The 13,343-nt window shown below is 34.3% G+C and overlaps 1 protein-coding gene across 1 annotated transcript in view; it reads left to right on the top strand.

Annotated features, from left to right (window-relative positions):
• The window catches only part of CCDC7 (coiled-coil domain containing 7), a 394,100-nt gene that overhangs the window by 362,498 nt on the left and 18,259 nt on the right, over positions 1–13,343 (top strand). Inside the window, exons 34-40 of the mRNA XM_032259671.1 lie at positions 6,481–6,564; positions 6,760–6,843; positions 7,083–7,166; positions 7,587–7,670; positions 9,002–9,085; positions 9,748–9,870; positions 12,584–12,751. Of these exons, the coding sequence (XP_032115562.1) occupies positions 6,481–6,564; positions 6,760–6,843; positions 7,083–7,166; positions 7,587–7,670; positions 9,002–9,085; positions 9,748–9,870; positions 12,584–12,751 (711 nt within the window). The remainder of the gene's footprint in view (positions 1–6,480; positions 6,565–6,759; positions 6,844–7,082; positions 7,167–7,586; positions 7,671–9,001; positions 9,086–9,747; positions 9,871–12,583; positions 12,752–13,343) is intronic.

The raw sequence follows: 13,343 nt of genomic DNA, 5'->3' as shown, positions 1-13,343 counted from the left end.
GGATATCCAGGACTTGAACTTAGATCTGGACCAAGAGAACCTAATTAACATCTACATAACTCTCCCCCACAAAGCCACAGAATATACATTCTTCTCAGCTCCACATCTCACTTACTCTAAAATTGACCACATAATTGGAAGTAAATCACTCCTCAGCAAATGCAGAAGAACGAAAATCATAACAACCAGTCTCTCAGGCTACAGTGCAATCAAAGTAGAACTCAGGATTAAAAACCTCACTCAAAACCGCACAACTACATGGAAACAGAACAGCCTGCTCCTGAATGACTACTGGATAAATAATGAAATGAAGGCAGAAATAAATATGTTCTTCAAAACCAATGAGAATGAAGACGCAATGTACCAGAAACTCCAGGACACATTTAAAGCAGTGTCTAGAGGGAAATTTATAGCAATAAATGGCCACCAGAGACTTGAGGAAAGATATAAAATCGACACCCTAATGTCAAAAATAAAAGATCTAGAGGAGCAAGATCAAACAAATTCAAAAGCTAGCAGAAGACAAGAAATAAGTAAGATCAGAGCAGAATTGAAGTAGATAGACACACAAAAAACCCTTCGAAAAAATCAATAAATCCAAGAGCTGATTTTCTAAAAGATCAACAAAATAGTTAGACCACTAGCCAGACTAATAAAAAAGAAAAGAGAGAAGAATCAAATAGATGAAATAAAAAATGATAAAGGGGATATCACCACCAAGTCCACAGAAATACAAACTACCATCAGAGATTACTACAAACAACTCTCTGCACATACACCAGTAAATCTAGAAGAAATGAATAAATCCCTGTGCAGTTACACCCTCCCAAGTCGAAACCAGAAAGAATTGAATCCCTGAATAGACCAATAACAAGGTCTGAAATAGAGGCAGCAATTAATAGCCTACCAACCAAAAAAAGTCCAGGTCCAGATGGGTTCACAGCCAAATTCTACCAGACATACAAAGAGGAGCTGGTACCACTCCTTCTGAAACTATTCCAAATAATTCAATAAGAGGGAATTCTTCCCAAATCATTTTATGAGACCAACATCATTCTGATACCAAAACCCAGCAGAGACTCAACAAGAAAAGAAAACTTCAAGCCAAGATCCATGATGAACATAGATGCAAAAATCTTCAATAAAATACTGGCAAACTGATTGCAACAGCAAATCAGAAAGATTATCCACCATGATCAAGTAGGCTTCATCCCAGGGATGCAAGGCTGGTTTAACATATGCAAGACTATAAACGTTATCCACCACATAAACAGAACCAAAGGCAAAAACCACATGATTATTTCAATAGATGCAGAGAAGATCTTCAAGAAAATTCAACAGCCATTTATGCTAAACACTCTCAATAAACTAGGTATCGACAGAATGTATCTCAAAATAATAAAAGCTATTTATGACAAACCCAATTTCATACTGAATGGGCAAAAACTGGAAGCATTCGCTCTGAAAACTGGCACTAGACAAGGGTGCCCTCTCTCACCGCTACTATTCAATATAGTATTAGAAGTTCAAGCCAGAGCAATCAGGCAAGAAAAAGAAATAAAGGGTATTCAGTTAGGAAAGGAGGAAGTCAAATTGATCTATTTGTAGACAATGTGATTGTATATTTAGAAGACCGCATAGTCTCAGTCCAGAATCTCCTTAAAATGATAAGCAACTTCAGCAATGTCTCGGATACAAAATCAATGTGCAAAAATTATAAGCATTCCTATACACCAATAACAGACAAACAGAGAGCCAAATCATGAGCAAACCAAACCACTCACAATTGCTACAAAGAGAATTAAATACCTAGGAATACAACTAACAAAGGGCCTGAAGGACATCTTCAAGGAAAACTACAAACCACTGCTCAAGGAAATAAGAGAGGATACCAACAGATGGAAAAACATTCCATGTTCAAGATTAGGAAGAATGAATATTGTGGAAATGGCCATACTGCCCAAAGTAATTTATAGATTCATGCTATCTCCATCAAATTACCATTGACCTTCTTCACAGAACTGGAAAAAAACACCTTAAACTTCATATTGAACCAAAAAAGAGCCCATAGAGCCAAGACAATCCTAAGCAAAAAGAGCAAAGCTGGAGGCATCATGCTACCTGACTTCAAACTACTCTACAAGGCTACAGTAATCATAACAGCATGGTACTGGTACCAAAACAGAGATATAGACCAATGAAACAAAACAGAGGCCTCAGAAGTAATGCCACACAACTACAGCCATCTGATCTTTGACAAGCCAGACAAAAGCAATGGGGAAAGGATTCCCTGTTTAATAAATGGTGTTGGGACAACTGGCTAGCCATGTGCAGAAAGCTGAAACTGGATTCCTTCCTTACACCTTATAAAAAAATTAACTCCAGATAGATTAAAGATTTAAACATGAGACCTAACACCATAAAAACCATAGAAGAAAACCTAGGCAACACCATTCAGGACATAGGCATAGGCAAGGACTTCATGACTGAAACACCAAAAACAATGGCAACAAAAGCCAAAATAGACAAATGGGATCAATTAAGAGCTTCTGCACAGCAAAAGAAACAATCATTAGAGTGAATCAGTAACCAACAGAATGGGAAAAATTTTTTGCAAGCTACTCATCTGACAAAGGGCTAATATCCAGAATCTACAAAGAACTAAAACAAATACACAAGAAAAAAAGCAAACAACCCCATCAAAAAATTGGTGAAAGATATGAACAAACACTTTCAAAAGAAGACATTTCTGCAGCCAACAAACATATGAAAATATGCTCATCATCACTGCTCATTAGAGAAATGCAAATCAAAACCACATTGAGATACCATCTCTTGCCAGTTAGAATGGCAACCATTAAAAAATCTGGAGACAACAGATGCTGGAGAGGATGTGGTGAAAAAGAAACACTTTTACACTGTTGTTGGGAGTATAAATTAGTTCAACCATTGTGAAAGACAGTGTGGCGATTCCTCAAGGATCTAGAACTAGAAATACCATTTGACCCAGCAATCACATTACTGGGTATATACCCAAAGGATTATAAATTGTTCTCTTATAAAGACACATGCACACACATATGTTCATTGAGGCACTGTTTACAATAGCAAAGACTTGGAACCAACCCAAATGCCCATTAATGATAGACTGGATGAAGAAAATGTGGCATATAGACACCATGGAATACTTTTCAGCCATTAAAAAGGATGAGTTGATGTTCCTTGCAGGGACCTGGATGAATCTGGAAACCATCATTCTCAGCAAACACAAGAGCAGAAAACCAAACACTGCATGTTCTCACTCATAGGTGGGTGTTGAACAATGAGAACACATGGACGCAGGGAGGGGAACATCACACACTGAGGTGTGTTTGAGGGTGGGGGGTGTTGAAGAGGGATCGCAGGGGGTGGGGAGGTTGAAGAGGAATAACTTTAGGAGAAATACCTAATGTAGGTGATGGGGGGATGGAGGCAGCAAACCACTATGGCATGTGTATATCTATGTAACAATCCTGCAAGATCTGCACATGTACCCCAGAACTTAAAGTAAAAGCAAAAGAAAAAAAAATGGCATTCACAGCAACCTGAATGTAATTGGAGACTATTATTCTAAGTGAAGTAATTCAGGAATGGAAAGCCAAACATTGTATGTTCTCACTCATGTGGGAGCTAAGCTATGAGGACACAAAGGCATAAGAATGATATGTTGGACTTTGGGGACTTGGAGGAAATTGTAGGGGGTGGCAAGGGATACACGACTACACATTAGGTGCAGTGTGCACTGCTCAGGTGATGGGTGCCCCAAAATCTCACAGGTCAGCAGTAAAGAACTTATTCATGTAACCAAACACAACCTGTTCCCCAAAAACCTACTAAAATAAAAAAATGAAAACTTTTAAAAACTGCATCAACCAAAATATTTCTCTTTTGCCCAGGCTGCTAGGAGACTCTGGGACAAATCTAAATCTTCACTTCAGTAACTCATTTATCCCAAGTACCTAACAATATCTATTTTCGATTTTCCTTTAAAAGCTAAAAGATAGTCTTTTCAACAAATAGTGCCAGAACCATCCACAGGAGAAAAAGTCCACACACACACGCCTTATACTCTACATAAAAATTAACTTAAAATAGAATACACACATAAATACAAAACTATAATACTCCTAGGAGAAAATCTAGATGACCTTGGGTTTGGTGATGACGTTTTAGATGTGACACCAAAGGCACTGTCCATAAAAGATAAAACTGGACTACATGAAACTTGTAAATTTCTGCTCTGCAAGAGACACTGTCAAGAGAATGAAAAGGCAAGCCACAGGTGGGGGGAGAAAATATTTGCAAAAGAGACATAACAAAGGACAAAATGTACAAAAATACAATAAAATAACACTGGATAGCAACTCAAATCCACAGGAATAAATGCAAATATATATATTTATTTGTATTTGTTAGTATGGTAAACACTATATGTACTTGCTTTTATTTCTTAGCTTAATTAAAAGGCACAGTATTATATAAATAATTATAACAATGTATTTAATGTATATAGTTGCAATACACATAATAGTAGCACAAAAATGTTGAAGAGGGAATAATGTTATATGGGTGTAATATTTCTGTATCTCACTGGAATTTGATTAGTATAAACTCAAGTAGAAACTAAAATTGGCTATTCAGAGCTACACAAATATGTGAACATCTTTAAAACCATTGAGTATTTTACATAGGCATATCACAGGTTATGTTTGTTATTTTGTAAAAATATCTCAGTGCATTCCAGGCAGAATCATATTTTAAAAGAATTAAAGCAATGAGAGGATACTGTGAGGGAGGAAATTTATGAATGTTACTAGATTGTAACTTACTTTAGCACATAGATTCTCTTCCTAAACGCTTAACCTTACCTCCCCTAAAATGGTCTTCTTGTTGCCTCCCTGTTTATCTAAGAGTCTTCGCATACTGACTTGAAATGAACCATTCCTTCTTATGTGTACTAGTTGGACTGATAATCAGAGAGGTTAAAATATGACTGCTCATATTCCCTATTTTTATGTTTCTATAGATCTGTTTATGTTCACAAAATATAGCTGTGTACTTATAGAAAATATGTTCTTATGTGTCTTGGCTCGTTTTGGTAATGATGCCTCTACTGGTCCATACTTTGGTTAGGATTTCACTGGTGGTATATTTGGGCTTCAAAAGTTACACTGTAATACTTAACATTTTCAAGAGCTCAGCCATTTCTTCAGAGCAAAACTTCCACTCTATGGTACCTGGGTCATTATAGGTTTCCAACTTTAGTTACATAGTCTCCCATAAACAACTTTCTCTCACAAAATATTAGGTCGTTTAGTTGACCCAAATCACCCATCCTAATTGTCCGTTTTCAGCATTAACTCTCCTTTCATAACTTTCATGTAATTTTCCTGTTATATGACCTAGTCAGTAGTTTTCAAATCCAGCAAAAAATTCAAATCACATGAAAACTCCATTGTGAAGTCATGCAATCTCAACGTTGATATTACTACAAGTTTACTTGCTTCATCCTCTCCAGCTACAAAGTCTACAAACTTAAGAAGATATGAAAGTCACATTTTCACATTCCACAAAATATCTAATTATTTTTTTACATTATTGATACATACTTGATTTACAGTTACAAATCTTAGAAATTACATGAAGTCTTTTTTAACAAATCAAAGAATTTTGCCCCAAAATAACTCTCTCTGTGACTGTAGAGACCATGGTTTGCAAATTGAACTATTTTTTAAAATTATGTGTTTTATCTTACCAGGTATATCCCACAGTAGATAGTGCTATTGGTGTAAAATTTAAAGTTCTATTACACCATAAACTTTCTAGGATAATTTTAGTTTGCATAAGAGATGTCATTATATAGTAAAGTCAATTATAAAGTGTCAGTTTGTGCTTGTCATTATCTTGATGTGGTCATGTTCAAATCATGAAACATCTTGGAACTTCAATATAATAGGTTTAAATGATTGCCAGTAGCCCTTCAAATTCTGCTTTGTGATGCAATATAATGTCTGATACTGCAATCAGACATTATATTGTGCCTCTTCTACTATAATAAACTCATTACTAGTATTACACATGCACACACAACACACACACACGAAATATTTACCTTATAAAATATATTGAAATCTGCTTTATTTCTATAGCAACTAGTAAGGAACTCTTGGCAGAGCTATTAGAAGAGGGATAATAAAGAGGTCAATTAAAACACAATTTAAAAGTCACCCAGGTAAAAAAACAATTCAAGACGAATATTTATGGTTTATTTATATTCCTGGAGGTAAGCGTAAAGCTTTAATGACAATAGTACCAATATGTTAGTATGACATGGGTAAAATTCTAAGTGAACATCCTCCTGTAATTAAACACACACACACACGCAGAGATATGGTAATGTTTACCTTATAAAATATATTGATATCTGTTTTATTTCTATAGAGCCTGCTAAGGAACACTTGACAGATGCTATTGGAAGAGGTATAATAAAAGGATCAGTCAATGTACAACTAAGGGCTCACCAGGGTAAGGAACAGAATTTTTCACATCTAATATTTATGGCTCATTTATATTCCCTGAGTTAAATTAAGTATAGACCTTTAATGACAAAAGTAGCTATATTAAAGTGTTACATAGGTAAAATTATGAATATCTTTTTATAATTAAACACACAAACACACGAGTATGGTAATGATATTAAAATCTGTTTTATTTTTATAGATATTGATAAGAACTTCTTTTCATACGCTATTGGAAGAAGTATAAGGAAGGAGTCAATGAAGGCACAATTAAAAAGTCACCCAGGTAATAAAAAACAATTTCAAGACTAACGGTTATGGTTTATTTATATTCCTGGAGTTAAATTGTATGTACATTTAATGGCAATAGTAACTATATGTTAGTATTACACAGGTAAAATTCTTCATGAATATCCTCCCACAATTAAACACACACACACACACACACACACACACACACACACAGAGAAAGGTATGCTAACGTTTACCTTATAAAATATATTTAAATCTGCTTTATTTCAATAGAGACCTATAAGGAATTCTTGGCAGATAATATTGGAAGAGGTATAATACTAGGGCCAATCATTACACAACTAAAGACTCACCCAGGTAAGAGAAAGAATTTTTCAAGTCTAATATTTAGGCTTATGTATATTCCCTGAGTTAAATTAAGTATAGACCTTTAATGATAACAGAACCTGTATCATAGTGCTTTCCATAGCAATAATGTTATTGGAAGAGATATCATAAAGGGACCATCAATGCACAATTAAAAAGTCATCAGGGTAAGAAAAATAATTTTTGAGTCTAGTATTTGTAACCTATTTATGTTCCCTGAGTTAAATTAAATAGAGACCTTTAATGACAACAGTTTCTACATGTTATTATTACATAGGTACCTATATCATAGTATTACATTGGTAAAATTCTTCATGAATATCTTTCTATAATTAGTTAAACACACACATATGCACATGTATGGTAATGTTTACCTTATAAATTATTTTGAAATCTGTTTAATTTCTATAGAGACTGATAAAGGACTCTTAAAAGATGCTATTGGAAGAGATATAATAAAGGGACCAATCAATACACAATTAAAGAGTTACCAGGGTAAGAAAAAGAATTTTTGAGTCTAATATTTGTGACCTTTATTTGTTCCCTGAGTTAAATTAAGTATAGAACTTTAATGACAATACTGCCTACATGTTAGTGTTACATAGGAAAAAATCATCACGAATATCCTTTAATTAAGATCTAGTATATACTATCAGTGGAACATTAGCAATATATTATTGGTATTAAAACTCATCCATTTGAAAAGTAATCCATAAAAATTCAGTGTTACAGTGGCCTTAGAGTAGCCTCAGTGTAGGCATTTCTAAAGCTATTCTACTTACTTTTTGTTTCTGGAAAGTTATATTTAATTCGCAAAAGCAGAAAGGCTGCGATGACAAGAGGAGTGTAACAGATAATTATTTCACTGGTTATCCATTCCCTCTATTTGATGAAAATGTCAGGCAAATCTATAAAATCTCACCTGCAATACAGTATTTTATTTGCGTTACATAATTCAGAGATTGTACTACTGGCTTGCATCTTGGTGCAAGCATGTTACATAGTTATATAATTATCTTTGATCTCCAGTATGATGCAGAAAGAGGCAGACAGCTTAACAGATAAATAAGGTAAAGAGACACATTCAAAGATGGCCCTTTAAATCCAAGGTACTGGATACATGTTCAAGGCTCTGCCCCTTGGAGAGCAGCAGTAGCACTTCACACTACAGGCAAGAGACTTTAGTACAATAGCCCAGTCACATGGCGATGCAAATAAATAAGGAGAGAACAGTGACAAGCCCCAGATAAAGGAGGAGGAAATCAGTATCTGGAGATGTTACAATATACTATGGAAACTGTCAAATCTTCTGCAAAATTATTAATGTGCAAAGAAATAGTGAAGTGTGACCTACACCAAGGAAAAGGGAATGCCACAATAACTGTTTGTGAGTCCCAACTGTTCGATTTAGCCAAAAAAACCTCAAAACACTTAGTATAAGTGTGTTCTTAGAATTAAAGGAAATTATTCTTAAGGAAGAAAAGGAAGGTAATACAAATATCAGCAAATAAGATAGAAATTTCAAAAGACAACACAGCAAAACCCTGACTCTACAAAAATACAAAAATTACCCAGGCGTGGTGGTACATGCCTATAGTCTCAGCTACTTGGAGGGGCTGAGGCTGGAGAATCACTTAAGTCCAGGAGGTTGAAGCTGCAGTGAGCCATGTTTGCACCACTGCACTCCAGCCTGAGTGACAGAACGAGACCCTGTCTCTAAAAACAAAGAAAAGAAAAAGAAATTGCAAAAGAAAAAAGAACTAAAAACATATCTAACATAAGTGGTTCCCTTACAAAGTGTTTTGAAACCTGTTTTATGTCTATAGAGACTGATATAGAACCCTTGACAAATGCTATTGGTTCAAGTAAAACAACTGGTGAGACAAAGACACAACCAAGGACTCACTATGGTAAGAATAATAATTTTAAGTCTAATATTTACAGTTTAGTTATATTCTCTGGGGCTTAAGTATGAATCTTTAATGACAACAGTACCTACATGTTAATATTTCATGGGCAAATGTCTTCATGAATTTCCTCTTGTAATTAAGTTAAACTCTCATATTATCAATGGGAAATTAGCTAGAGAGTTTTAAAACCTCTAGACAATGATTTTAAAAGTAGGTTTATAATTCTCTGTTTCAATAAATGTTTTCCATAATACATGTTACTTTATAACAATAGGATTTATGAAAAATAAATCGAATAAACATTTGAATTGGGGTGAGGGGATCCAGTGGCTTACATGTAGACCTCCAATCTCCAAAACTGTCATCCTAAATGTTTCCTTTTAAATATAGACTACAGATCTATTATAGAAATGAACCTTTTGTCAAAGTAAAATGAAGTTGGGATAAACGTTGAAATTAAGGAAGATACTATCACAGAATGAAAAACAAAGACAATGATGAGAGACTGCACAGAAATTTAAGTAATAGACAAGTTGCCATTTAATAAAATGTTGGAAGAAAAATTACCAATGCAGAAATAAAGAGAGATACATGGAGTTGGGGACAAGTGTGTAAATAGTCAAGAGTATTCATGCACTGTTCCTTTTAAATTTTTATTTTAGATGTGAACGTATTTAAACATAAAGATATGTCCATACAACGTCAAGAAGGTATCTTTGCTAGGAGAATTACACCAAGTAAATTCCCAACAAAAGTGATCAATTTATCACCCTTTGAAAATAAAGGTAAAGTATTATGTATGAAGATATGAATTCAGTTTCTAATTACCTACAACAGTTTTAAAGTATGCTTTTTCATTTATCCTTTTTGCATCTTACTTTTTTTATTCAGCAATTCCTTAGGAAAATTCTTACAAGCCTAAAAATAAAATGGTTTTAATTCATTCTTTTTATTGGCAGGATGATACTTCATAATAAGAATACTTTATTCAATCATTCTATTAAAGAGCATTGATTTTTTAGGATTGAGATTTCTTATTAAAGTACACATGAATTTTTAATGTTAAATGATATTTCCAGATTGCTTTCCTAAAGGGCTATTAAAATTAACATTTTCATGAGCAATCTTGAAGGGAAATGCTTTTCTCTGCATAACTATCTGCAATATGGGTTGCTGGTTTTTTTTTGTTTTTTCATTTATACCCATCTGAAATTTACTAAATTATATCTGATTCTTATTTTAATTTTTATTTCCATATTTGTTAGTGTTTTACTACTCCATATCCACCCTAAAACTTTAAGTTTTAAAGCATAAAACAGTAACCACTAAGATAACTGATGATCATCTTGGCTGGGCAAACTTAACGCATTTTTGGTCAAATTATCAATTTGCCCACATGTATAGAAATTGGCTGGCTGTTGTTTGAGACAATACTATACAGAGTGGGCCTGTTCAGTAAAGAGAAACTTCACTGGCTGTTCAAAAAGAAAGCAAGAATGTAAAAAGTAGATGACTAAGTATAAAGTTGTTAACTTGGTAACTGAAAGTATACAAAGAATTCTAAGGTTACCTGGAGGAAGCAATTACAGAAAAAAGTTGGCATACCCAGAACTGAAGGAGAACTCTGTGTAGAGTATAGATTGAATAGTGCTAGAGTTCCTGTTTCTTCAGGCAGGACCTTGGATCCATACTTCTGAAGTGGGGGCACTGGCCAGCTACTGCTAGTTTCTAAGCGGGGAGGAATAATAAAACGCTCTGCAGATGCTGGGGAAAAAATGCAAACTGTTTGTTGCCATGGGAGGAATTGCTACTTCTGGGATAAGGAAACAATACTGGGATGTTCTTCACAGAAACTGAAAAGAGGCAGGAACCTCTCAAAGCCCACCAGGAACAAAATGAGAAAAACAGATCTTTTTTCCTCTAAATTTACAGTCTTCCTCTGTTTAGCACCCCCTATTTCATGGCCTAACATGGAGCTACTTTGCAAAGCAAAAATGTGATCTGTAGAATCCCAGATCCAGTATCATAAATCAGAGTGTAGAAGGGTGGTTTGGGGGCTATACTTGGCCCAGGAGGTAAACTTGCCTGCATGTTTCTCAGCATCCAGCCAACTAGCTAGGAGTCTTCAAGTTCTAAGAGCAGAATTCAAACAGGACTGAATGTATAAGCAGTTTTGCAGTCTCTGCTCACATTCATTTACTTTTGTCGTGTTCACCAATAACTAGCACCAGAGTTAGTATGGAAGAACATTGATATAAATCAGCAAGAACACAGAGACCATCACTGAAATCAATCCACCACAGTGTTCCTAATGATTGAGAATATTCATGGCTCTCCCACATGCAAAATAGAATCAGCTCTTCCCAGGACTCCGCAAATTCTTATCTAATTTTGGCATCAGTGCCAAAGACCATTATATTGTGATATATAATCATTTTCAGAGGCAGCTTCTATGATATGGCTTCTTTTGATACAGAGTTTTTTAAAAATGTTACTTGTCTCTCACAACACACATACACGTGCACACACACACAATGTAACAGTGGTGAGACAGGGGCAGACCACAGAAGACACTCCCATTAACAAAAAGGGGGAAATAACAAAGGCAAATATGGCAGTCAATAATCCATACAATAAGGTCACCTATTTCACCATTCAATAGCATTATAATTTTCTCAGTAAAAAACACATGAAAAAATAAATGAACCAGGATGTTGGAGGAATGGAATGCAGACTGGGACAAACGGAACTGATCATTTCTAGTCTCTATTTTATTTCTTTCTGCTCTGATTTTTATTTTCTTTCTTCTGGTAGCTTTATGCTTGATTCTGCTTTTACTACTTCTTTGAAGTGTAATTTTAGGTTGTTTATTTGATGCTTATTTTATGGCGTAGACATTTAATGTTATAAGCTTTCCTCTTAGGACTACTTTTGCTGCATCCTGTAAGTTTTTATATGTTATGTTTTATTTTCTTTTGTCTGTAGATATATTTTAATTTCCTCTTTGATGCAATAGTTCGTCAGGAACATATTGTTTAATGTTTCAAAGATCTATTAAGTTTCTTTATGTTCTACTAATATCTAGTTTTATACCATTGTGGTCAGGAAAGATATTTGATTTAATTTTCATCTTACATTGTTAAGACCTCTTTGTGGCCTAATGTATGATCTATTCTGGAGAATGTTCTATATACACTTGAGAAGAATGTGTATGCTGTTACTATTTGCTAGAACATTGTGTAATTGTCTGATAAATATGCTTTATCTTATGTGTAATTCAAGTCAGTGTTTATTTATTTTCCATCTAGATGACCTATTCAACAGTAGGGGATATTGAAATCCCCTGCCATTATTTTGTTGCAGTCTATGTATCCTTTCAGGTTTTTTAATGTTTGCTTTATATATGTAGATGCTTTGATGTTGTGTGCATACTGTGTATTAAAAATAATTACAGATGTCAGCTATTGTACAGCTAACATATTTTCTAAATTTTTCTAGCGGAAACTTATGAGTACTCTTCACCCTATGCAACCGCACCTTCGCCCTATGTGACTTCACCTTCACCCTATGTGACTGCACCTTCAAAAGCAATTTATAGAATACATAGGGCTGGTTCAAGCTTTTCTAAAAACATATACTTTCCTTTACTGAATCAACTCCCTTCAGGTAATTTTTAATATTTTAGTATACAATGTGATTTTTAAAATAAAGCTACAACTAAATGTAAATAACCAAGTTGTAATAGCTTAGTCATATAACAGTTTGGCAAAGCATTAATGAAAGTAAACTGTGAATTAAGTTTATCTAACATATGTTTATTCTTAGCAGATGAGTAGTGTCGCGGGCATGTTTCTTCCTCCATTGTGACAATATTGGAACTCCATTTCTTTTCTCCACCTTCTTGTCGTGTTCACTACTATAGATTTTGTGGATGACTGAGATAAACTCATTTTATAATCTCTTTCTTATATTTATATGTCCTTCTTTTATTCAATCCCAGGGAGAGCATACAATAGAAAGACAACATAAGGATAGGTGAGAAGAAAAGTATATCATAGGTTTGGTTTTTCCCTTCCTTTCATTACCATATACCTAGGCTTCTAACTCCATTAATATCTAAGAACTAAGATTCAATTCTTATCTGTCGCTCCAGAGGCATCATTATATAATTATCACCCTGGTACATTTTCTACAGTTAATTGAGTTTGAAACTTTTTTTTTTTTTTTTTTTTTTTTTTTTTTTTTTTTTTTTTTTTTT

The sequence above is a fragment of the Sapajus apella genome, unplaced genomic scaffold (genome assembly GCF_009761245.1).
Source record: "Sapajus apella isolate SASKATOON/1434 unplaced genomic scaffold, GSC_monkey_1.0 scaffold111, whole genome shotgun sequence".
In the NCBI taxonomy this organism is placed as follows: domain Eukaryota; kingdom Metazoa; phylum Chordata; class Mammalia; order Primates; family Cebidae; genus Sapajus; species Sapajus apella.
The sequence above is the reverse complement of the archived record's forward strand: the minus strand, read 5'-3'. Positions and strand labels throughout refer to the sequence as shown.